The sequence below is a fragment of the Somniosus microcephalus genome, chromosome 1, assembly GCF_052327205.1.
Source record: "Somniosus microcephalus isolate GS21.2 chromosome 1, FLI_Smic_1.0, whole genome shotgun sequence".
Lineage (NCBI taxonomy): Eukaryota > Metazoa > Chordata > Chondrichthyes > Squaliformes > Somniosidae > Somniosus > Somniosus microcephalus.
In genome coordinates, this window is record NC_140987.1 from 144,259,854 (window position 1) to 144,285,528 (window position 25,675).

At 41.4% G+C, this 25,675-nt stretch overlaps 1 protein-coding gene across 1 annotated transcript in view; it reads left to right on the plus strand.

Annotated features, from left to right (window-relative positions):
• The window catches only part of aldh7a1 (aldehyde dehydrogenase 7 family, member A1), a 77,333-nt gene extending 55,495 nt beyond the window's left edge, over nt 1-21,838 (plus strand). Inside the window, exons 11-18 of the mRNA XM_085986472.1 lie at nt 10,396-10,490; nt 10,674-10,758; nt 12,244-12,350; nt 13,277-13,393; nt 15,388-15,485; nt 17,136-17,209; nt 18,600-18,675; nt 21,475-21,838. Of these exons, the coding sequence (XP_085842598.1) occupies nt 10,396-10,490; nt 10,674-10,758; nt 12,244-12,350; nt 13,277-13,393; nt 15,388-15,485; nt 17,136-17,209; nt 18,600-18,675; nt 21,475-21,529 (707 nt within the window). The 3' untranslated portion in view covers nt 21,530-21,838. The remainder of the gene's footprint in view (nt 1-10,395; nt 10,491-10,673; nt 10,759-12,243; nt 12,351-13,276; nt 13,394-15,387; nt 15,486-17,135; nt 17,210-18,599; nt 18,676-21,474) is intronic.
• Nucleotides 21,839-25,675: the final 3,837 nt, after the last annotated feature.

Sequence of the window (25,675 nt, forward strand, 5' to 3'; positions counted from 1 at the left end):
AACTACAAGTTTATGCATAAAGGGGTTTTAAAACCCTAGGGTGACATTATCTTAACCCTGAGCGGATATAAATAATGGCATAGTCCCATCTTGAATGTCAAGCAATCTACTCTTGTGGCAGTCTAGAGTGAAGCGTTGCTAACACAGTACTGTTTCTAAACCAGTTATATTGGATGCAATTATAACATGTCATTCTCCTTTTATTGAGATTTATGTTGCTACAGTATCAGTGATGTGATAGACCAGCAGTACTTCATTGCAAGCCTGCAATTTCAAAAATGTATAGTTTGTGTTCCTGACGTCAGAATTGAGACATGACCTTTTTCAATTTAAACTGGTCAGCCATTCACCATATTACTTTCGTAAAAACTAAATATTGCAGTTGTTACCAGTTGCATCTGTGCTGTCCCACAGATGGAATTAATCCTGCTCTTTTTTGAAGGCCTGTAGCGAATTCATAATCACTCATGTACCAGGAATTTATTCTGGACAGTTAATGACTGAAAAGAAGTACTTCCTGGCTTCTAACTCAAGCATATGCTTTAATATTGTTTACTGATGCCTCCAATCCTCTCCTCCCTATCTAGTTCAAATAACCTATCCACCTGAACAGAATCTATTCCCTTCATCATTAAAAAATCTCAAACATAAATCAAACTCTACTCTTTGCCAGTGGACAAAAAGTCCTAGTTCCCTGAGCTTATTTTGTTAACTGATAGCCCCAGAATTAGGTATCATTCTGATAGCCCTCCTCTGGGCCTTCTCCAGAGCCTCAATGTCCCCCACCATGTGAAGGGACCAAAACTGGGCAGAGTATTCTAGATGTGGCTGTATTAAGGCCTTTTAATAGAGTAAGTATTTTCTAGTTTTGTATTTAATTATCCTAGCTATATATTTGCTTACCACACTGCCTTGTAACACTGGGCCATGAGTGCTTCATGAACTACAATCGCCAGATCCCTATCCTGGGGGATGGGACGTAACTTAAGTCAGACGGCACTTTATCAAAGGCTTTTTGTACATCAAGATGCACAGTATCTACTGGGATACCATAGTGCACCAGTTTTGTGATATCTTCAAACAAAAAATTGACAAAATTGGTGAGGGGGGAACTCGGTTTTACAAAGCCATTTTGGGATTACCTAATAGCCAATGTTCATATAGCACATCTCTAATAATTGCTTCCAGCAACTTGCCTATACTGAAAAACTAACTGGCATGTAATTCCTGACTTGCTCCCATTCTTAAATACAGGCACCACGTGGGCCTCCCTCTAGTCCATGGAACAGACACAGTACTCAACAAACTTTTAAAATATGTGAGGTAGCTATTTTCCTTGCATCCGGTAAAATATTTCTGTTTTAGTTTAACTTGTCTTCAGACATTGCCATTAAGCCATTTTGGTTTCATTTTACTATGCATCCTCCTTTTAATCCGACAGACATGCATGGTTTCCTTGTCCATAAATATGGTTTTAAAAGCCTTCCATTTGTCATCTGAACTGCAATTATCCATACCTAGCTCCTCCCTTAACCCAACTTACTCGCATCCTCTCTCATTCTTCTAAAATTATCTCTCAAAGTTTGGCACTAGCATTAAATTACCTGCAGCAGTAACTTGGCTACTCAATTTAAATCTGTTAATGTTATGATTAATGCTGCCCAGATGTTCCCCCAATACGGAGATCCAATACCATCTTGGGATAACTGTTGAGTAAATGATTTTACCCAATATTCTCTAATATGCTGCAAAAGAAAACCATCACATATTTCAACTCTGCCCCATCAATATTTGGCAGACCATCAAATAACTGTGAATTAAATGTAAATTCTTATAGCTTCCATTGAAAGAGATGGAATCAGGGATGAACCAACCCATTAAAAAGAACAGATTTTCTTCTACTAGACTTTGCTCTTTAAAATAAATGTACAGGTATTGGTATTAGTTTGTGTGTCATCAAATTATGTGAAAATAAATCCTGATACCTACAAGTTGATGAATTGAGTTAATGTTGTACAAGTGGAGTTGTGTTGGGAGTTACGAGTTTCACCGTTTAATTCACCTCTTCACCATTGCTGTTCACGTGAACAGAACAATAAAAACAAACTTTTGGCTTTTGTTTTTTTATAAAATGGCACATCTTGACCTCCAAATATTAATTTTGGCTTAGCTTAACATTCAGCATCAACCTTTTTTTTAATAAATAACATATTAAAGCATACATAAAGGTTAGTGATGCATAACTAGAAGAACTGAAATATGCAAGTCATGATGAATCATTTACTGACTAGCTACTCTAAAGCATCAATCACTGGTTCAAGCAATTCTAGTTATCTTAAACATTATGACCATGAACTTCCATGGGTCTGCCAATACTGACTCCTGCCAGTGTTTGAAGGTTCAGTGCACCTCATTTACATGAGGCTGGCAGAAGCAGTACTTTTTTGCAATCGCCTGCCCCATGTGGAGGCGGTGGCTCCCAAGAACACACTTGACTTCAGCCATGGCTCCAATCAGCCTGATCAAGGAAGCTCAGTAGTGGCAAATACCAGCTTAGAAAGTCTCCACCCCCAGCTTGTCATTTGCTTTGACAGAAGATTTTCCCCTTGCAAAGCAATGCGGAAACTGGCCGAAACAACATCCGAGTGGACAACCAAGGGTCTAGCGAGAATGAGGAACTGAAAGATATCGGTATTGGTTAAAAAAAAAAGTAGTACTGAAGAAATTAATGGGACTGAAAGCTGATAAATCCCCTGGGCCTGATGGCCTGCATCTTAGGGTGGCTAAAGTAAATGTTGGTCCCTTAGAGGATGAGACCGGGAAATTAATGGTGGGAAATATGGAGATAGCAAAAACACTGAATATTTTATATCAGTCTTTACAGTAGAAGACACTAAGAATATCCCAACACTGGACAAACAGGGGGCTAAAGGGGGGGAGGAGCTAAACACGATCAAAATCACTAAGGAAGTGGTACTCGGTAAAATAATGGGACTCGAGGCAGATAAATCACCTGGACCTGATGGCTTACATCCTAGGGTCTTGAGGGAAGTGGCGGTAGGGATTGTGGATGCATTGGTAATAATTTTCCAAAACTCCCTGGACTCGGCAAAGGTCCCGGCAGACTGGAAAACAGCTAATGTAACACCCTTATTTAAAAAGGGCAGTAGACAGAAGGCTGGAAACTATAGACCGGTTAGCCTAACATCTGTGGTAGGTAAAATTTTGGAGTCCATTATTAAGGAGCCAGTAACAGGACATTTGGATAATCATAATTTAATAGGACAAAGTCAGCATGGTTTTATGAAGGGGAAGTCATGTTTGACAAATTTGCTGGAGTTCTTTGAGGAAGTAACATATAGGGTGGATAAAGGGGAACCAGTGGACGTAGTGTATTTAGACTTCCAAAAGGCATTTGACAAGGTGCCAGACAAAAGATTATTGCTTAAGATAAAAAATCACGGGATTGGGGGTAATAATCTGGCATGGATAGAGGATTGGCTATCTAACAGAAGGCAGAGAGTTGGGATAAATGGTTCATTCTCAGACTGGCAATCAGTAACTAGTGGTGTTCCGCAGGGGTCAGTGCTGGGTCCCCAACTCTTTACAATCTATATTAACGATTTGGAGGAGGGGACCGAGTGTAACATATCAAAGTTTGCAGATGATACTAAGATGGGAGGGAAAGTAGTGAGTGAGGAGGACATAAAAAACCTGCAAGGGGACATAGACAGGCTAAGTAAGTGGGCAGAGATTTGGCAGATGGAATACAATACTGGAAAGTGTGAGGTTATGCACTTTGGCAGGAAAAATTGTAGAGCAAGTTATCTTCATGGCAAGAAACTGGAAAGTACTGAAGTACAAAGGGATCTGGGGGTACTGCTGCACAAAACTCAAAAGGTTAGTATGCAGGTGCAGCAAGTGATTAAGAAGGCCAATGGAATGCTGGCTTTCATTGCTAGGGGGATAGAATATAAAAATAGGGAGGTATTGCTTCAGTTGTACAAGGTATTGGTGAGACCGCACCTGGAATACTGCGTACAGTTTTGGTGTCCATACTTAAGAAAGGACATACTTGCTCTCGAGTCAGTACAAAGAAGGTTCACTTGGTTCATTCAATAAGATCATGGCTGATCTGATCCTAACTGCCAATCTACTATCACAGAACCATCTCCTGAATCTAACAGAATTAGACACACAAAATAGGAGCAGGATCAGGCTACATGGCCCCTGGGCCCGCTCCGCTACCCACAGGGCCATGTCCAATCCGAACCTAGACTCGTGTCCAAATTCCTGCCCGCTCCCCGTAACCCTTAAGTCCCTTTACTTCTAGGAAACTGTCTATTTCTGTTTTAAATTTATTTAATGATGTAGCTTCTACAGCTTTTTGGGGCAGCATATTCCATGGACCTACCACCCTCTGAGTGAAGTAGTTGCTCCTCATCTCAGTTTTGAAAGAGCAGCCCCTTATTCTAAGACTATGCCCCCTAGTTCTAGTTTCACCCATCATCGGGAACATCCTCCCCGCATCCACCCGATCCAACCCCTTCACAATCTTATATGTTTCAATAAGATCGCCTCTCATTCTTCTGAACTCCAATGAGTAGAGTCCCAATCTACTCAACCTCTCCTCATATGTCCATCCCCAGGATTAACCGAGTGAACCTTCTTTGTACTGACTCGAGAGCAAGTATGTCTTTTCTTAAGTATGGACACCTAAACTGTATGCAGTATTCCAGGTGCGGTCTCACCAATACCTTGTACAACTGAAGCAATACCTCCCTATTTTTATATTCTATCCCCCTAGCAATGAAAGCCAGCATTCCATTGGCCTTCTTAATCACTTGCTGCACCTGCATACTAACCTTTTGAGTTTTGTGCAGCAGTACCCCCAGATCCCTTTGTACTTCAGTACTTTCCAGTTTCTTGCCATGAAGATAACTTGCTCTACAATTTTTCCTGCCAAAGTGCATAACCTCACACTTTCCAGTATTGTATTCCATCTGCCAAATCTCTGCCCACTTACTTAGCCTGTCTATGTCCCCTTGCAGGTTTTTTATGTCCTCCTCACTCACTACTTTCCCTCCCATCTTAGTATCATCTGCAAACTTTGATATGTTACACTCGGTCCCCTCCTCCAAATCGTTAATATAGATTGTAAAGAGTTGGGGACCCAGCACTGACCCCTGCGGAACACCACTAGTTACTGATTGCCAGTCTGAGAATGAACCATTTATCCCAACTCTCTGCCTTCTGTTAGATAGCCAATCCTCTATCCATGCCAGAATATTACCCCCAATCCCGTGATTTTTTATCTTAAGCAATAGTCTTTTCTGTGGCACCTTGTCAAATGTCTTTTGGAAGTCTAAATACACTACGTCCATTGGTTCCCCTTTATCCACCCTATATGTTACTTCCTCAAAGAACTCCAGCAAATTTGTCAAACATGACGTCCCCTTATAAAACCATGCTGACTTTGTCCTATTAAATTATGATTATCCAAATGTCCTGTTACTGTCTCCTTAATAATGGACTCCAAAATTTTACCTACCACAGATGTTAGGCTAACCGGTCTATAGTTTCCAGCCTTCTGTCTACTGCCCTTTTTAAATAAGGGTGTTACATTAGCAGTTTTCCAGTCTGCCGGGACCTTTGCTGAGTCCAGGGAGTTTTGGAAAATTATTACTAATGCATCCACAATCCCTACCGCCACTTCCCTCAAGACCCTAGGATGTAAGCCATCAGGTCCAGGTGATTTATCCGCCTTGAATCCCATTATTTTACCGAGTACCACTTCCTTCGTGATTTTGATCGTGTTTAGCTCCTTCCCCCCCCCATAGCCCCCTGTTTGTCCAGTGTTGGGATATTCTTAGTGTCCTCTACTGTAAAGACTGATACAAAATATTCATTGTGTTTTTGCCATCTCCATATTTCCCACCATTAATTTCCCGGTCTCATCCTCTAAGGGACCAACATTTACTTTAGCCACCCTTTTTCTTTTTATATAACTATAAAAACTCTAACTATCTGTTTTTATATTTTTTGCTAATTTACTTTCATAATCTATCTTCCCTTTCTTAATCAATCTTTTTGTTATTTTTTGCTGTCTTTTAAAGTTTTCCCAATCCTCTATCCCCCCACTAGATTTGGCTACCTTATATGCCCTTGTTTTTAGTCGAATACTGATGTGCCAAATAACTGCCCGAATCCGAAGTTAAAGCTTAAGACTGAAGCCTTTTATTAAATAAGAATCATGGCAGAGTTAAGAGTCCATCATCGACCGAGACCTTGGTAGAACATACCAGAAGAGGGGCGGGGCCAGGGAGGAGTATTAGCGGTTCCCCCTAGTGGAACATTCCAGACATTACAAATGCACGTACAAATGTCAGAACACAGTTATTTCATCACAAATACTATCCTTAATTTCTTTACTTAGCCACGGATGGCTGTCTTTTTACACCCTTTTCTTGTCAGTGGAATATATATTTTTTGGAAGTTGTAAAATAACTCCTTAAATGTACACCACTGATCATGTATCGTCTTACCCTTTAATCTATTTTCCCAATCCACTCTACTCAATTCCGCTCTCATACCCTCATAGTCTCCTTTATTCAAGCTTCGCACGCTTGTTTGAGATCCAGCCTTCTCACCCTCTAATTGAATATGGAATTCAACCATGTTATGGTCACTCATTCCAAGGGGATCCTTTACTAGGACATTTTTAATTAATCCTGTCTCGTTACACAGGACCAGATCTAAGGTTGCTTGCCCCCTGGTCGGTTCAGTTACATACTGCTCAAGAAACCCATCCCTAATACACTCAATGAACTCATCCTCAAGGCAGCCCTGCCCAATTTGATTTGCCCAATTAATATGATAGTTAAAATCCCCCATAATTATAGATGTTCCCTTATTACAAGCCTCAACTATTTCCTGATTGATACTCCGTCCAACAGAGTTGCAACTGTTCGGAGGCCTATAGACTACGCCCACTAGTGTTTTTTTCCCCCTTATCTCCACCCAAACTGTTTCATTATCCTGATCTTTTGACCCAATATCATTTCTCTGTATTACAGTGATTCCTTCCTTTATTAATATAGCCACCCCACCTCCCCTTCCTTCCTGTCTGTCCTTCCTGATCGTTAAATAACCTGGTATGTTTAATTCCCAGGCATTGTCACCCTGCAGCCATGTTTCTGTAATGGCCACAAGATCATACCCATATGTAGTTATTTGTGCCATTAACTCGTCTATTTTGTTACGAATGCTACGTGCATTCAGATAGAGAACTTTCAAATATGTTTTGTGACACTTAGTTCCTGCTTTTGCCCTTTTTATTACTTTACCTTTTACTCCATACCTTCTGCCTCTTCCTGACACACTCTGGTTTTTAATTTCCCCACTGCTACCTAAGTCTATGACCTTCTCCGTTGTCATTTTTATTATTTGCTCTCTAGGAACCTCCCCCCCCCCCACTAGTTAGTTTAAAGCCCTCTCTACAGCCCTAGTTATATGATCCGCCAGGACTCTAGCCCCAGCACTGGCCAAGTGAAGCCCGTCCCAACGGAACAGCTCCCTCCTGCCCCAGTACTGGTGCCAGTGTCCCAGGAAGCAAAACCCATTTCTCCCACACCAGTCTTTGAGCCACGCATTTAACTCTCTAATTTTATTTGTCCTAGCCAAATTCGCTCGTGGCTCAGGTAATAATCCAGAGATTATTACCCATGAGGTTCTGTTTTTTAATTTGACCCCTAGCTGCTCATACTCCTTTAACAGAACCAGCTTCCTAGTCCTATCTACGTCGTTTGTACCAACATGGACCATGACAACTGGATCCACCCCTTCCCACTGCAAGTTTCTTTCCAGCCCAGAGACTAGATGCTGGAAGGATGTCCCCGATGGTCAGGGAGTCCAGAACCAGGGGTCACAGTCTAAGGATAAGGGGTAGGCCATTTAGGACAGAAATGAGGAGGAATTTCTTCACCCAGAGAGTGGTGAACCTGTGGAATTCTCTACCACAGAAGGCAGTAGAGGCCAATTCATTAAATATATTCAAGAAGGAGTTGGATATATTTCTCAAGGCTAAAGGGACCAAGGGGCATGGGGAGAAAGCAGGGACCGGGTATTGAATTTGGATGATCAGCCATGATTGCATTGAATGGCGGAGCAGGCTCGAGGGGCTGAATGGCCTACTCCTGCTCCTATCTTCTATGTTGTGAGGAAGATGCAAGGAGGCTTCAAGGGGATATAGACAGTCTAAGTGAGTGGGCAAGAACATGGCAAATGGAATATAATGTGGAGAAATGTGAAGTAATCCACTTTGATAGGAAAAACAGAAAAGCAGAGTACTTTTTAAATGTTGGTGTTCAGAGGGACCTGGTTGTCCTTGTACACGAATCACTGAAAGTTAACATGCAGGTACAGCAAGCAATTAGGAATGCAAATGTTATGTTGGCCTTTATTACAAGAGGATTTGAGTACAGGAGTAAAGACGTCTTACTGCAATTATATAGGGCCTTGGTGAGACCACACCTGGAGTATTGTGTACAGTTTTGGTCTCCTTACCTAAGGAAGGATATACTTGCCATAGAGGGAGTGCAACGAAGGTTCACCAGACTGGTTCCTGGGATGGGGGATTGTCCTATGAGGACAAATTGAGTAGACTAGGCCTATATTCCCTGGAGTTTAGAAGAATGAGAGGTGATCTCAGTGAATCATACAAAATTCTTACTGGGCTTGACAGAGTAGATGCAGGGAGGATGTTTTCCCTGGCTGGGGAGTCTAGAACCAGGGGTCACAGTCTCAGAATAAGGGGTCGGCCATTTAGGACTGAGATGAGGAGAAATTTCTTCACTCAGAGGGTGGTGAATCTTTGGAATTCTCTACCCCAGAGCCTATGGAGGCTCAGTCATTGAGTATATTCAAGACAGAGATCGATAGATTCTTGAATATTAAGGGAATCAAGGGATATGGTGATAGTGCAGGAAAGTGGAGATAAAGTAGAAGATCAGCCATGATCTTATTGAATGGCAGAGCAGGCTCGAAGGGCCAAATGGCCTACTCCTGCTCCTAGTTCTTATGTTCTCCGTAGTGGCAAATACCAGCTTATAAAGTCTCCACCCCCCAGCCTGTCATTTGCCTTGATGGAAGATTTTCCCTTGCAACGCAACGCGGAAACTGGCCGAAGCAACATCTGAGATCTGACTTAACTGGGCTTACACAGTTTCCTTGGAGAATCCACCAGTTCCCTGCTGAAGTTATGATGAGAGACCAGCGGAATCCTCCATCGAATTTCAGGGCCTGTATTGCTTTCTTGCAATGACTGATGTTTGAGTAAGGGATTCAAATGCCATATTTTATAGAATTTCCAAAGAGTACAAATGCCATCCTCTGGTAAAAATCAAGTACTGCAAGACTATGGAACTAAAGTTACTGGGATTGAATCTCTTTTTTGTTTGTTTTGTGGTAGCTAGAGTTGAATTCCCAGTCCAGTCACATAAATGCTAATATGGATATTTCTTGTTTGTTTATTTATTCACTGTATTTGTTGGCACATAATCCGTGCAATTTATATGTCCGTAATGGTGCTTTCAAATTTTTATTTTTCCCATAATCTGAATAGAGTACACTATGTGGAGCTGTTGGACATAGTTTATTTCATTTGTTAGAGCTTTGTACTATCACTTGTAGGTTGTAAAGTCTTTCTCCGTTGTGGAATCCGTGATATCTAACTTTCCCATCCTCTTGTGTACAGTTTTTATATAACCTGCATTTTTAAACTAAGTACACTAAGTTAATTGGTTTTTGGAAAGCATTTCACTTCATTTCTAGAAGAAAAACATGTGTTTCTGAAGTCCAATCATGATATTGACTGAGAAACACTGATAATCCAGGGAATGTGTATGTAATTGACCAATAATTTTTATAAACTCACGGTATCTGTAGGAAACCAAATGTGATGTCAATCTTTAAAACATAAATATGTACACTGAAAAAATTAAATTAAAAATTACTGTATAACCACCTTGGTGTAATTCCCTGGAAGTGCTGAAATGAAAATGGCATTGTGTAATTTTTTTAAGTGTCATGTCACCTTTTATTTTTCAAATTGCCAATTCCCATAAGAATAGAAGTGTTATAGCTGAAGATGCAATTTAAAACATTTAATTAGGTTTCTTTAAATTTGAGGCAATGAAGAACATGACAGCAAACATATTCAGTGGTCATCCTTTAGGAAATCACCAGCAGTCTTCTATCGTAATGACTAGCAACTAAATATTAGATGGAAAACTTTGTATATCAAAAATCTGCAATTGTGAGCAGCTCTTGCAACATGTTTGCACTCTGACTGAATCTCTTCATGGAATTTGACTGGTACTGTCTTATTCCCGGCAGTGTTTGATGATGCTGATCTAAACATGGTAATTCCATCTGTTCTGTTCGCTGCTGTGGGGACCGCAGGGCAGCGGTGCACGACAACCAGGCGTCTGGTGAGTTATTACACTAGTCTGTACAATGCTTTTCCTAGTAAATATTTGCTAGACTAAACTATCAGCATTCCTTTTAAGCAAGCTTACTTGTTTAAACAAAAAAAACCTGTAACAGTGTGGCATTTTAAAATATCAAACCATTTCTAAATGTGAAACAGTACCTTCTCTCTTTCTGTTTTTTAGTTTTTACATGAAAGTATTCATGATAAGGTGGTGGAAAGACTCGGCAAAGCTTACAAACAGGTCCGAATTGGAGATCCATTAGACTGTAAGTTTTGTGCCTTTTTTTTATAGAAATGTCATTTATTGATCAGATTGAAAGCTACTGCCATTCCTGTGTGACTATTATTTCATACGACTGTGGACATAATCACCTTGATTTGTCTCTTTTTTTAGCTGTTCAGAAAGGCCACTGAACATATAGGCTTGAGGTAGTCTGGTTAAAACTTCAAGGCCATTAAGAAATTTAGAGCTGGAACATAGCTGGACCAAGCAGGACCAACGGCAGCCCAATTGTCAATTTAAAACTTAAAATGGAGTGCTGGACTTAGACCTACAGTGCCAAGAAACTTAAAACCAGGACCAGAGCTGAAGCAAGCAGGGCCAGCAATAACAACGTTAATGCCATCATTAAAAATTTAACACTGAGCTCGAGTGAGGCTGGAGGAAGGGTTTAACTTGTCCACCTTGTACAACAGTTAAAAGACATGCCATTTCCTCCAGCCAACTGTGATCAAGGCCATGGGAGATTCACGAGTATTATTTTTATTTTTCAGTTTTCCTTTATCGTGCCCATTTCTGGTTGTCATAATGTAGTAACGCATTAGATAATATCTAAAGTGTTAACCGGTCACCCTGTAATGCCTGCTACCAGAGGTCATGTGAATCGCCCAACTCTAGTCTCCACCACTTCACTAGCCTTACCTCTGCCTCTCCGTTTCTCCTCCTTGCCCTTGCTCTTCCTCTTCCTCTTCATGTTCTAGGCCAGGCACCCACTTCTCTTGGCTACCTCTCCCAGCCTCAAGTTGCTGTTCTCTTCGCCACCTCTTGAGGCCCAATCAAAAGCAGCTTAACAATGGTAATGATAGAAGCTGGGGATTTTGCATGCCAGCCACCATTTCTTTTGTAGCCTCTAACTACACCACTCCGCTCCCCCTCTCCCCCTCCCCTGATCCTTTTGTCATGTCTTGTGGCACTAGAGGGAACCTGCTGACTGCAACACCGCACAAACTGGTCCCAGACGTAGGCAGCCCATAATTACACATAGCCCCAGAGAGCGCCTACTGACTGCAAACTAGAGCATATTGATAGTGTCACTGCAAACATCAGCTAGCAGAACCACAGGTACAGACCGGTCCAGCATCAAAATTAATGGGGATAATGGAATGTTGTGGGGATACTAAAGCATCAGGAGAGAAGGGTGAGGGGTAAAAAGGGCCCATGAGCAATGATCTGTTAGTATTCTTTTTAAAGTCAGTCTATACTTTTCATTAGAAGTTTGGAATATAAAAATTGTTACCAAAATGTTTTCTGTGCTTCACCCTGCATAGATATTGAAACGTTACAGCACCAGGTGTAAGAACTGGTTGAATCCCAACCACAAAACAATTAATGGCTTTTCATCTGCAGCAGACTTGTAGATTGATTGTTGCTGATTTGGTATTCAACTCTTGATTGTTTGTTTAAAAACCATATTCCATACTTTAGACTACTCTCTGTGCAGGTACAGTAAATATTCTGCTTTTTCTTTCAGCTAATACTTTATACGGCCCCCTCCACACTAAGCAGGCAGTGGATATGTACAAGAATGCAGTGGAACAGGCCAAACAGCAAGGTGGCAATGTGGTTTGTGGTGGAAAGGTAAGAACTCTGCCACACCTGATTTTGGGGGGGGGGGGGGGGGGCAGTAATCGAGGGCAGAGTCAAAAGGATTTAAGTCTGTATGATGTTGCAGAGCTAGGGTGGAATGAGGCAATGGAGGGATTTGAAGATGAGGATTTAAAATTTAATGCATTGGGAACCTGTGTAAGTCTGAGAATGGGGATGATGGACAAGTGCGTGACAAAATATGGGCAGCTGTAGTTTGGACAAGTAGTTTGTGGAGTGTGGACTGAAGAAGAAGAGTATTGGCATAATGAGTCTGAATGTGGATCAGGGATTTCAGCAGCCAAAGGGCTGAGGTAGGGGTGGACATGGGCAATATTGCAGAGGTGGAAATGAGCAGTCTTGTAAAGGATGAGGAATTTGCGTCAGGTGCCGAGAATGATTGCTTCAGGTCTTCCACATATTCAGCTGAAGGAAGGTGTAACTGATGCCAGATAGGTAGTCTGACAGCACAGAGGTGTCACAAATAAAAACAGAAAATGCTGGAAATACTCAGCAGGTCAGGCAGCATCTGTGGAGATTTCCAGCATCTGCAGTATTTAGCTTTTGCAGAAGTGTCACAATGTGCGTTTCAATCATGAGCACACTTCTTTGGTTTGGTGGTGCTATTATCCTTCAGTAAATGGGCCATCTCCTGGTTAGGGTGGGACAATCCAGTCCAGCTTGAAGAAATCTCTAGATTCTGTAAGTACTGCTCCACTAAGATAGTATGTTAGATCAATGCTGGTAGGGACCTAGGTATGGTTATTCAACTCTATTATCAAACTCCTCCTGCAGGAGAAGCCATTGAAGAATATCTAAGCTTGAATTTGAGTTTGAACCTTGGTTTTTTTTGTGCTTGCATAGTTATTGGGACAAAGGAAAGTGACGTAGTAATATTGACTGCTTTTGTCTTGTTTTAGGTGATTGATCGTCCAGGAAACTACGTGGAACCAACTATTGTTACTGGACTTCCTCACAATGCAGCCATTGTTCATACTGAGACATTTGCTCCCATTCTGTATGTGCTTAAATTTAAGGTAAAGCAAGTTTACCATTAAGAAAATGCAGTATAACAGAGCACCAGACACTTGAACCTTTTGAACTATCTCCATTTAATCTTGTATGGCTCTGTAAAATACTGACTGTTTGCAATTGAGGAAATGTATCATAGTTGCTTTTTGTGACGAGAATGAGGAACTTGAAGAAATTATTAGTAAAAAAACAGTACTAGCAAAATTAATGGGACTAAAAGTCGATAAATCCCAAGGACTGGATGACTTACATCCTAGGGTTTTGAAAGAGGTGGCCATTGGGATAGTGAACACATTGGTTGTCATCTTCCAAAATTCTATAGATTCTGGAACGGTTCCTGCAGATTGGAGGATACCAAATGTAACCCCGCTATTTAAGAAAGGAGGGAGAGAGAAAATGGGGAACTACAGACCTGTTGGCCTCACATCAGTAGTTGGGAAAATGCTGGAATCTATTATAAAGGATGCAATAACTGGGCAATTAGAAACTAATAGTAAGATTGGGCAGAGTCAGCATGGATTTATGAAAGGGAAATCCTGTTTGACAAACCTATTGGGAGTTCTTTGAGGATGTAACTAGTGGAGTAGACAAAGGGAAATCGGTAGATGTGGTGTATCTGGATTTTCAGAAGGCCTTCGATAAGGTACCACACAGAGGTTGGTGAACAAAATTAGGGCACATGGAATTGGGGGTAATATACTAGCATGGATTGAGAATTAGTTAACGGACAGAAAACAAAGAGTAGGGATAAACGGGTCTTTTTCAGGATTGCAGGCTGTGACTAGTGGGATACCGCAAGGATCGGTGCTTGGGGCCCAGCTATTCAGTCTATATCAATGATTTGGATGAGGGGATTAAATGTAACATTTCCAAATTTGCTGATAATACAAAGCTAGGTGGCAGTGTCCGTCGTGAAGAGGATATGAAGAGGCTTCAAGGAGATCTTGACAGGCTCAGTGAATGGGCGAGAACATGGCAGATGGAATATAATGTGGATACATGTGAAGTATCCACTTTGGTAGAAAAAACAGAAAGGCAGAGTATTTCCTAAATGGTGAAAGATTGGGGAATGCAGATGCTCAAAGGGATCTGGGTGTCCTTGTACATGAGTCACTGAAAGTGAATGTGCAAGTGCAGCAAGCCATTAGGAAGGCAAATAATATGCTGGCCTTCATTACAAGAGGATTTGAGTACAGGAGTAAAGAAGTCTTACTCCAATTATATAGGGCCTTGGTGAGACCACACCTGGAGAGCTGTGTACAATTTTGGTTTCCTTACCTAAGGAAGGATATACTTGCCATAGAGGGAGTGCAACGAAGGTTCACGAGATTGATTCCTGGGATGGCGGGACTGTCGTATGAGAAGAGATTGAGTAAACTAGGCCCGTATTCTCTTGAATTCAGAAGAATGAGAGGGGATCTCATTGAAGCATACAAAATTATTACAGGACTTGATAGGGTGGATGCTCGGAGAATGTTTCCCTTAGCTGGGGAGTCTAGAACCAGGGGCCACAGCCTCAAGATAAAGGGGAGGCCATTCAGGACTGAGATCAGAAGAAATTTCTTCACACAGAGTGTGGTGAATCTTAGAAATCTGAGGAATTCTGTGAATTCAGAGGGCTGTGAAGGCTCAATCATTGGGTATATTCAAAACAGAAGTCGATAGATTTCTGACTAGTAAGGGCATCGAGGGATATGGCGATAGGGCCGGTGAATGGAGTTGAGGCAGAAGATCGGTCATGATCTCATTGAATGGCGGAGCAGGCTTGAAGGGCCAAATGGCCTACTCCTCCTATTTCTTATGTTCTTATGTTACTGTTTTTGTAATTGCACAGGAACTTGTGCAACACTTTCGTTATGGTGCAGTGGTTCATGTAAAAGCCTTGCAATCCATTCAGGATTAATGTGTAGTACATGACTGTTTGGCATAAATGTTCTGTTTGCCATGTTATTAATTCCTTTTGCTGCTTTACATCTCCTAACACTGAATTATCTTACAGTCTGAGGAAGAAGCATTTGCATGGAACAATGAGGTCAAACAGGGTCTCTCTAGTAGCATCTTCACCAAGGATGTAGGCAGAATGTTCCGCTGGATGGGGTAACCTCTTTATTTATTTCCTGAGAAAATAGTTTTAAATGACTTGTATGCAGAAGTACTGTAGCTGTTCTGTAAGAATTGAATAAGAAGCACAGGTTCTCACCCCTCCACCCAATAGTGATGCCTTCATTTGTTCTCTTTCTTCTCTCTCCTGCCCGCCCCCTCCCCTGAACCTATGTAAATAGAATCATAGTTATACAGCACAGAAAGAGGTCCTTCGGCCCATCGTGTCTGCGCCGGCCATCAAGCCCTATCCTAATCCCATTTTCCAGCACTTGGTCCATAGCCTTGTATGCTAGGCGTTTCAAGTGCTCATCTAAATGCTTCTTGAATGTTGTGAGGGTTCCTGCCTCTACCACCCTTTCAGGCAGTGAGTTCCAGATTTCAACCACCCTCTGGGTGAAAAAGGTTTTCCTCAAATCCCCTCTAAACCTCCTGCCCCTTACCTTGAAACTATGCCCCCTGGTTATTGACCCCTCCTACTAAGGGGAAAAGTTCCTTTCTATCTACGCCCCTCATAATTTTGTACACCTCAATCAGGTCCCCCCTCAGCCTTCTCTGCTCTAAGGAAAACAACCCCAGCCTGTCCAGTCTCTCTTCATAGCTGAAATACTCCAGCCCAGGTAACATCCTGGTGAATCTCCTCTGCACCCTCTCTAATGCAATCACATCCTATAGTGTGGCGACCAGAACGGCACACAGTATTCCAGCTGTGACCTAACTCGCATTTTGTACAGCTCCATCATAATCTCCCTGCTCTTATATTCTATGCCTCGGCTAATGAAGGCAAGTATCCCATATGCCGCCTTAACCACCTTATCTACCTGTCCTGCTGCCTTCAGGGATCTATGTACATGCACACCAAGGTCCCTCTAATTCTCTGTCCTTCCTAGGGTCCTACCATTCATTGTGTACTCCCTTGCCTTGTTAGTCCTCCCAAAATGCATCACCTCACACTTTTCAGGGTTAAATTCCATTTGCCACTGTTCTGCCCATCTGACCAACCCATCTATATCGTCTTGTAGCCTGAGGCTTCCCTCCTCGCTATTTACCACTCCACCAATTTTTGTGTGTCCTCTGCGAACTTACTGATCATACCTCCTACTTTCATATCTAAATCATTAATATACACTACAAACAGCAAAGGACCCAGCACCGATCCCTGCGGTACACCACTGGACACAGGCTTCCAGTCACAAAACAACCTTCGACCATCACCCTCTGCCTCTTTTTTGACTGCAGTTTGGTTTTGGACACAAGGATCAGTTTGTTGGTTTGGAGCTGTTGCTGCAAAATTGTGAAATAGAAACATAAAAAGATGGAAATGCATAATAGGCCAGTCAGTATCTTTTTTTTAGGTTGATCTTTCATTAGGCTCAGTAACTTCTCTTTACAGATGACGAATGACCAGCTGTGAATGTGCACCTTTTTAGATTTCAAATGTTGTTTGTTCTATTTGCTCTGAAATTATATTTAGTACCACATTGTGCAAAATACAGTAAAATGAAGTTGAAAGTGTTTTGAATCTTGCACTGTGCAAAATAAGGATTTTGGAAAAAAAAATTCCTCTGGTGTAACCTTTTGTTTGTCATTTGTTTCTCATGAGTTACTTCCTATTAATTTACAAACTTTTTTAACATTTCTGTTCAGACCCAAAGGTTCAGATTGCGGAGTTGTAAATATAAACATTCCAACCAGTGGTGCTGAAATTGGAGGAGCTTTTGGTAATGATTTTGTAGATTTTACTTACTTTTTGCTTTTAATTATACTTGATGTCATGGGGTCTTAAATAACAGTGATTTTGAAATTGTTTTTTATGTAACTAACTTTTGTTAAACACTATTATGTGTTGTGTAATTAATAACCTGCAGGTCGGGTAAATATTAGCTTAGTTCCACTTGAATGCTAGTAAGTCATTGGAATATGTGCAATAAACCTGTGCAACAGCTCAGTAAGTAACTGGGCAGTGTATGAACAATGACTGACAAAAAAAGACTCTCTGGTCCATCCAGCCTGTCCCATGCAATTGTGATACCATGTGTATCACAATATATACACTCTCCATCCCCACTAAATCACGTGATCTGTGTACTTAATCATTACCACACCACCTGGCTTTACACAGTTCAACAGTTTATTTTGCCTTCCTTCATTTCTCTTTCCTGACTGAAAATATCAAACATTCCTATCATTTGATGAGATTTTTACAGCAGAGTGTGCAAATGAAATAAATTTAGTTTCCTTGATTTGGAAGGTCCACTGTACAGTTTCTAATTGTAAACAAAGGAAATCTATTTTTGGACTCGTCTGTTAGTATGTCATTTTGACATTTTTCATAGTTGCAAAATGTAATTCAAAGCTTTTGAGAGGATCCCTTCTGTTCTCATTCTCTGCACCCTCTTCCCCCAGTTTAGCCCAGTGTTGTTATTCTTCATGCCACACATGGAGACCCAGCTGGGGACTCTGGTAAATCAGTTGTGTGAGAGTAGTGATGGTTCTCGTTTTACACACTGCTCCTGGGGACGATAGCTATTGCTCATTGAATACATTGAGGCCTTACTTAAACATGTAGGTTGCGAAATTGGGACCTTTAGCACCGGCAACTGGCCATTAAGGCTGGTTTTGGAGAAAAAATGGCTGCCGCCTTGCTTCCACCCGCTTCTGGTGCGGGCAGGTCGGCAGTGCTGCCGTTGCCTGTGCTCGTCGCACATATTTACATGATGTAGATCGTGAAGGGCTTTGGAAAATCAGACCAACGCGAGTTTAAAAATAGAAATCCTGTGAAGGCACGCAGCCTCTTTTTAAAAGGTTTCAATGACCAACCCGCCTCCTGAGGGCGGATTGATCACCCGCCCCTCATCCTGCCTCCGTTAAAACCGGAAGTGGGTGGGTTGGGTTCCTGTTCTGATTTTTAACATATTTAACTCTCGTGAACCAACCCACCCATTTTTGGGGTTAAAATTCCCCCTTGTGTCTCGATGGATCAGTTATTTTGAAGTTGACACCTGCAAAAATTACTGATACAAGACACTGCTGCTACTGAAGCTAGAATTTTTCTTTCATTTACTGTAGTAAGTTAAGGAATTTGAAAGAATGTTTCTGTAATGTTTTTAGGTGGAGAAAAACACACTGGTGGAGGTAGAGAATCTGGCAGTGATGCTTGGAAACACTACATGAGGAGGTCTACCTGGTATGTAAATAGGCTGTTGGCTGACATTACTCGGAATGAATATTATCTGAATAAAGGAATAGGTTTAAAAAAATTTTTTTTTAATGCTTAGAAGAACTTTCAGCCTCAGATTTTAGGCATATTTAAAAATTGATATCCTGAAAATTGATGCATATTAGTTGAACCTAGAAATATGAACCATATTCTCTTCTAAATCAGGAACTTAAAAAAAAAAACCTAGCAGATGTCCTGTGGCACTTGCAGCAGGCTGAATAATTCACTTTATAAGAACAGGACCATTATACCATGTAAAGCTCAATATATTATTCTGCTCCATGCTGAAAATCTCCTGTGCGTAACTTAGTGTATTGCTGTAAACCACAAGATGTATCGCTGTGCCTTCATAGGTCAGTTAGAGGCTAATGGTTCTTGGGCAGATCCTCAGTTCCGTTATAGATCAGGCTAGCTTTCATTTTAAAAAGTGAGTTCTGAAGTCATTAAGAAGGCATTTTACTTTGGTGCGGAACTTTTTCTCTACTTCTTTTCTCCATTTTCTTAGTCATACTTTAAAATAAAATATACTATGAAATTTGCATGTGTTGCACTTGGTGTGCCAAATGTTAAAAACATGTATGTATATAGATAGGTATATGGATGCAAAAAGATTTTTCAAAACTAGGTGGGAAAGTAAGCTGTTAGGCGGACACAAGGAGCCTGCAAAGACACAAGGAGCCTGCAAAAAGAGATAGATAGGTTAAGTGAATGGGCAAGAAGGTGGCAGATGGAGTATAATATGGGGAAATGTGAGATTATTTACTTTGTTAGGAAAATAGAAAAACAGAATATTTTTTAAATGGTGAGAAACTATTAAATGTTGGTGTTCAGATGGATTTGGGTGTTCTTGTACACAAACACAAAATTAGCCTGCAGGTACAGCAAGCAATTAAGAAGGCAGATGGTATGTTGGCCTTTATTGCAAGGGATTGGAGTATAAGAGTAAGGAAGTTTTGTTGCAATTGTACAGGGCTTTGGTGAGACCACACCTGGAGTACTGTGCACAGTTTTGGTCTCCTTACCTAAGGAAGGATATACTTGCCTTTAGAAGGGCTGCAACGAAGGTTCACTAGATTGATTCCTGGGATGTGAGGGTAGAATGGGCCTATACTCTTGTAGTTTAGAAGAATGAGAGGTAATCTCATTTGAAACGTATAAAATCCTGAGGAGGGCTGACAGGGTAGATGCTAAAAGGCTGCTTCCCCTGGCTGGAGCGTCTAGAACTAGGGAGCATAGTCTCAGGACAAGGGGTCGGCCATTTAGAACTGAGATGAGGAAACATTTCTTCACTCGGAGAATTGTGAATCTTTGGCATTCTCTACCCCAGCGGGCTGTGGATGCTCAGTCGTCGAGTATTTTCAAGACTGAGATCGATAGATTTTTATATACTAAGGGAATCAAGGGTTATGGGGATGGGGCGGGGAAGTGGAGTTGAGGTTGAAGATCAGCCATGATCTTATTGAATGCGCTCCTGTCCTTGATGAACTGCATTGGCTCATGCTCCCCGTGCCTCCAATTTAAAATTCTCATTCTCGCATTTAAATTGCTTAATGGCCTTGCATCTCCCTATCTCTGTAACCTCCTCCAGCCTTGCACTCCCCCCACCCCACACACGCTCTCTGTTCCTCAGACTTTTGTGCAACCCCACTCCACTTTTACCTACCATCGGTGGCCATGCCTTCTGCTGACTAGGCTTTATGCTTTGGAATTTCATTCCTAAACCCCTCTGCTTCACCACTTCCCTCCTTTTAAAACCGACAGCTTTGACCAAGCTTTGGGTCACTCCTCCTGATAACTACTTCATTGGCTCAGCATCCATTTTGTCTCATTATACCCAAGTGAAGTGCCTTGGGACGTTTTTGTACGTTAAAGGCACTATATCACTACAGGCTGTTGTTGAATATGCAGATACAAACCTGGCCTGTAGGTGTCAGCGAAACAACAAGACATTTCACTGCGTGATTAGGATTTTGATACAAAATTTCATAGTTATTAAAACATTTTTAAAAGGTCGTTGGCCAGGTTTCAATAAGAAACTAGTTATATGTGTGGCAATTAAAAGCCTGATGTCAGTGAACACCACCCTGTCATAACCTTCCTTTGGAATCTTGTAAAATTATTAATTCAGAATTATTTTAAATCTACAAAACCTATTTATGTTTCAGTTTAAGCATGAAGAATCTTTTATTGAAAGGAGCTCTATTTTCAGTTAAAATCACTTAAAATGTTCTTTGATACTCAGACCTTCCGAGCACTTTTGTGCATTTTATTGATGATTATTGCCATGTCTCCGATTTTTTTTGAATCAATTCTCCAAATACCCATGCTGTTGTATCATGTATTAGTGTAGCAATAATGCTTTATTGTCACAATAAATCAAGTTATCAGAAGGGCCCCATTGCTAGGAGATGCTACAAATTTCAATGATGTCATTAATCTAAAAAGCCTTGTGCCAAAATTGACACAGTTCCTTCCTTCAAAGTTGTTACTTTATCAGTTACTGTTTTTACTAATGGTGATTTTGAGAAGGTGTTAGCACAATTATTTCAGCTCCAGTAATACTAAGGTTTCATCCAATGTCTTGATGTTGATAAGCAGTCAAAGATTAATTCCTATCCTAGCTGATCAACTATCTGTGGTCGTACTGTTAAATTATAATATCTGGTATGACTTTAGCTTTATGAGGCTCCTTGTGATTTTTCTGAGGTGTTCCCAGCCCCAGGTAATTATTGCAAGTAACCCTTTGTTTATCTCCCCTTGCTTTAGCACCATCAATTACAGCAAGGGGCTTCCTCTTGCTCAAGGAATCAAGTTTGAGTAAGGAGAACTGGTGTCTTTCCAGCAGCTATCAAGACTTTCACTGAGACAATAAAAGAAAAGTAGATAATTTTACAGAAGAGGAACAAAATCATGCGATACGAGCTGTAGAATGAAGTGAAATAGTTTTACCTATGAACTATCAGGTTCGGACTTTTGTATACTCTGCTTTTCTTTTACCCTTCAGATGTGTGAAACTCTGAAACACATCTGTTCTTTATTAATGACGCGAAAATCCATGTTTCTAACATTGTACTTAATTTCCTCACAATGGCACATAAGATCGAAATAAAACCTGAAGCTTTTGAAATGATTTGGTGCAGTTCTCTTCTTTGATTTAACGGATTATTTTAATTTTCACCTTCAAGGCCTAATCCTCCCCACCTGAGCTCTTGGCAGCAAAAATTGCTAATCTAACCTCTACAGCTGATGACAAAAAGTACCATCGGGTTCATCTACACTTTTCTTGGAAAAGACATGATACTGTTCAGGCCTGCCATTTTTGGATGTATACTCGAGGACTAGAACTATGTATTTCTTTTTGCCTCTAACTTGGCAGAGTTTTGTGTGGCTGTTGGCAGTGGTGATACTGATCCTGATCCAGAATGGCTCTCTGAGACCTGGGGAAATAAGAGAGCTGTATATACTTATAAACTAGAACACAGCATAAAATTGCATCCACATATTTACGGTAAAACTAAAATAAGTAGAAATGTTTACATTAAAAAGACCAAATAGCCTAATGTGAAACAGCAGTGTTTAAACGAAGGAGAAATTATGCATACTTCCAATTTGTCATTTAATACCATCTGGTGTAGAACCTGACTGGGCAACCTGCAATAAAATCCTAGAAAATCTCATTTTATTTGAGTCACTCTTTCTCTCTTTCCCCCCCCCCCCCACTACAATTTTTACGCAAGTTAAAAATACGATCATTAGTTACATGTAAGTGACCAGATAGAAGAGGGCAGTGGAGTGCAACAGATATTGCCAACATTGAGCAACACAGCTTAATGAAGTAGTCTCATGAGATTTTCACTTGCACTCTAGGTGAAGGCAATTTTGATTATATAAATATATAGCAGCAAGTGGTAGAACTTGCCAAAGAAATATGTTACAGTATCAATTGTGTGTCTATCCTCCTTTATTATCCTTTTGTCAAAAGTGCCTTATAATTACCATTAAAGCTTAAGCCAATAATTTGATCTATGACTTGAGGTGCTATTTGTAAGCTCTCAATTGCAAATCATGTATCAGATCTGCTTGATTGAATATCTGCCCAGTGCCAGTCACCATCAGCTTTCCATAAATTTATCAAGTTATTTTTTGGGTTGGGGGAAAGAGGGGAAGCACATTAGATTTCCATATATCCACAACTCCACGGACTAACCTCAAAATTGCACTGTTTCAGATTCTTATCAATGTGACAAGTCATAATGGTTTTAGAATTTCATTTTTTCTTTATTATTATATCCATAAAGTTGAAGGGACAGACTTCCTTGTAAGGGATGAGCCATGTGATTTATTGAATCCAAAATAGAATATACTTCAATCAATTCTTGTTGAACTCATTAAAGCAATATTATTAGAAACTTCAACTTAATTTGTGAGTAAATAAAATTACATCTGAAAAACTCTTGCGTAAGTTTTAAATCCTTGCATCAGAAGTTTAAAATGAAGTCCAATTTCCAGTCTCTCTCTCTTGCTGTATTCATTTAATGTTTTGATTGCAGGTTCACTGGAGTCTTGAGTAAATTCCTAACCAAGGGGATGGTTTGTTTATTTAAAAATAAATATTGGGTGGAACTTTAAACTTTGGAGTGTAAAACTAGGGGCATTGAAGTCAATTGGAAGGAAAATCAGGTGGGGTGTATAACTGGTGATTGATCAGATACCACCAGTCTTACTCATAAAATCATAGAATGGTTACAGCATGGAAGAAGGCCATTCGGCCTGTCGAGCCTGTGCCGGCTCTCTGCAAGAGCACCACAGCTAGTCCCACTCCCCCGCCCTTTCCCCATAGCGCTGCAAATTTTTTTCCTTCAGGTACTTAACTAACTCCCTTTTTGAAAGCCACGATTGAATCTGCCTCCACCCCCTTTCAGGCAGTGCATTCCAGATCATAACCACTCGTTGAGTAAAAAAGTTTTTTCCTACGTTGCCTTTGGTTCTTCTGCCAATCACCTTGAATCTGTATCCTCTGGTTCTCGACCCATCTGCCAATGGGAACAGTTTCTGTCTATCTACTCTGTCCAGACCCCTCATGATTTTGAACACCTCTAACAAATCTCCTCTCAATCTTCTCTGCTTTAAGGAGAACAACCCCAGCTTCTCCAGTCTATCCATGTAACTGAAGTCTCTTATTCCAGGAATCATTCTCGTAAATCTTTTCTGCACCCTCTCCAAGACCTTCACATCCTTCCTAAAGTGCAGTGCCCAGAATTGGACACAATACTCCAGTTGAGGCTGAACCAGTGTTTTATACAGGTTCCTCATAATTTCCATGCTTTTGTACTCTATACCTCTATTCATGAAGGCCAGGATCCCGTAAGCTTCTTTAACTGCTTTCTCAACCTGTCCTGCCACCTTCAACAATTTGTGCACATATACCCCTAGGTCTCTTTGTTCATGCACCCCCTTTAGGGTTGTACTCTTTAGTTTATATTTCCTCTCTTCATTCTTCCTACAAAAATGTATCACTTCGCACTCTTCTGCGTTAAATTTCATCTGCCACGTGACTGCCCATTCCACCAGCCAGCCTATGTCCTCTTGAAGTCTATCACTATCCACCTCACTGTTCATTATGCTTCCAAGTTATGTGTCATCTGCAAAACTCCCCCCGCCAAATTCAACTGCTCGTTGATCCTTCGATCAACACCAGTACAAACACATTAGCTGCTCAGTTATCTCATTGCTGTGTACAAATTAGCTGTGTTGTTTCCCTACATAACATGAAAAAGAAAAAAGAAAGACTTGCATTTATATAGTGCCTTTCACGACCACCGGATGTCTCAAAGCGCTTTACAGCCAATGAAGTACTTTGAAGCAGAGTCACTGTTGTAATGATTACACTTCAAAATCTGCATTGCGACTCTGGGAGGAGCTCTTCGGCCACTGGGAGAAGGCAATTGAGGAGGATTCTTGTGATGACTTTCCCTGTGGCAGACAGCAGGGAAACTCCTCTAATTACCGCAATCGGACTTGTCACCTTTCTTGAAGATGGTCACAATTACGGTGTCTCTGAGATCCCCTGGCATGCTCTCCTCCTTCCAGATAAGAGAAATGAGTTCATGAATTCGCGCCAGTAGTGCTTCTCCACCATGCTTTAGTGCCTCGGCGGGGATTCCATCTGCTGCTGAGGCCTTGCTGTTCTTCAGTTGTCGGATGGCCTTTTCAACCTCATGTCAGGCTGGGGTTGTGCTGAGATGGTGGCGGGTATCATGCTGTGGGATAGAGTTGAGGACACTCACGTCGAAGACAGAGTCGTGGTTAAGGAGATCTTCGAAGTGCTTCTTCCAGCGGGCACTGACTGCCTCTCTGTCCTTGATGAGTACCTCTCCGTTCTTGGCCCGCAGTGGGGTAGGGCCTTGGGTGCTTGGGCCGTAGATGGTCTTGATTGTGCTAAAGAATCCACGCACGTCGTGGTTGTCGGCTAGCTGCTGGATCTCCTGCGCTTTCTCCACCCACCATCTGTTCTTTAGGTCGCGAGTTTTTTGTTGGACCTCGGCCTTCAGGCTTCTGTAGAGCTGCTTTCTTGCTCTTGAGTTCTGTTGCTGTTTCCAGCTCAGGAATGCCTTGCACTTGCGGCGTATTAGCTCCTGGATCTCCTGGTCATTCTTGTCGAACCAGTCTTGGTGTTTCCTGGTCGAGTGACCGAGCGTCTCTTAACAGGTGCTGATTATGGAGGCCTTGAGTGCAGACCAGGCACTGTGGGCACTCTGTGTCTCTGCATCACTGGGAGTCGTCAGGTTGTTTGTGAGGCACAGGCTGAATAGGGCTTGGGGTCTTTGAGTGCTCCAGCGTTAATTTTCCTGCGGCATTGTTTCTGTTGCCGCCGCTCTTTTGGGGCTACATTGATGGAGAGGACAGAGCGGATTAGGCGGTGGTCTGTCCAGCAGTCGTCCGCTCCTGTCATAGCGCGGGTGATGTG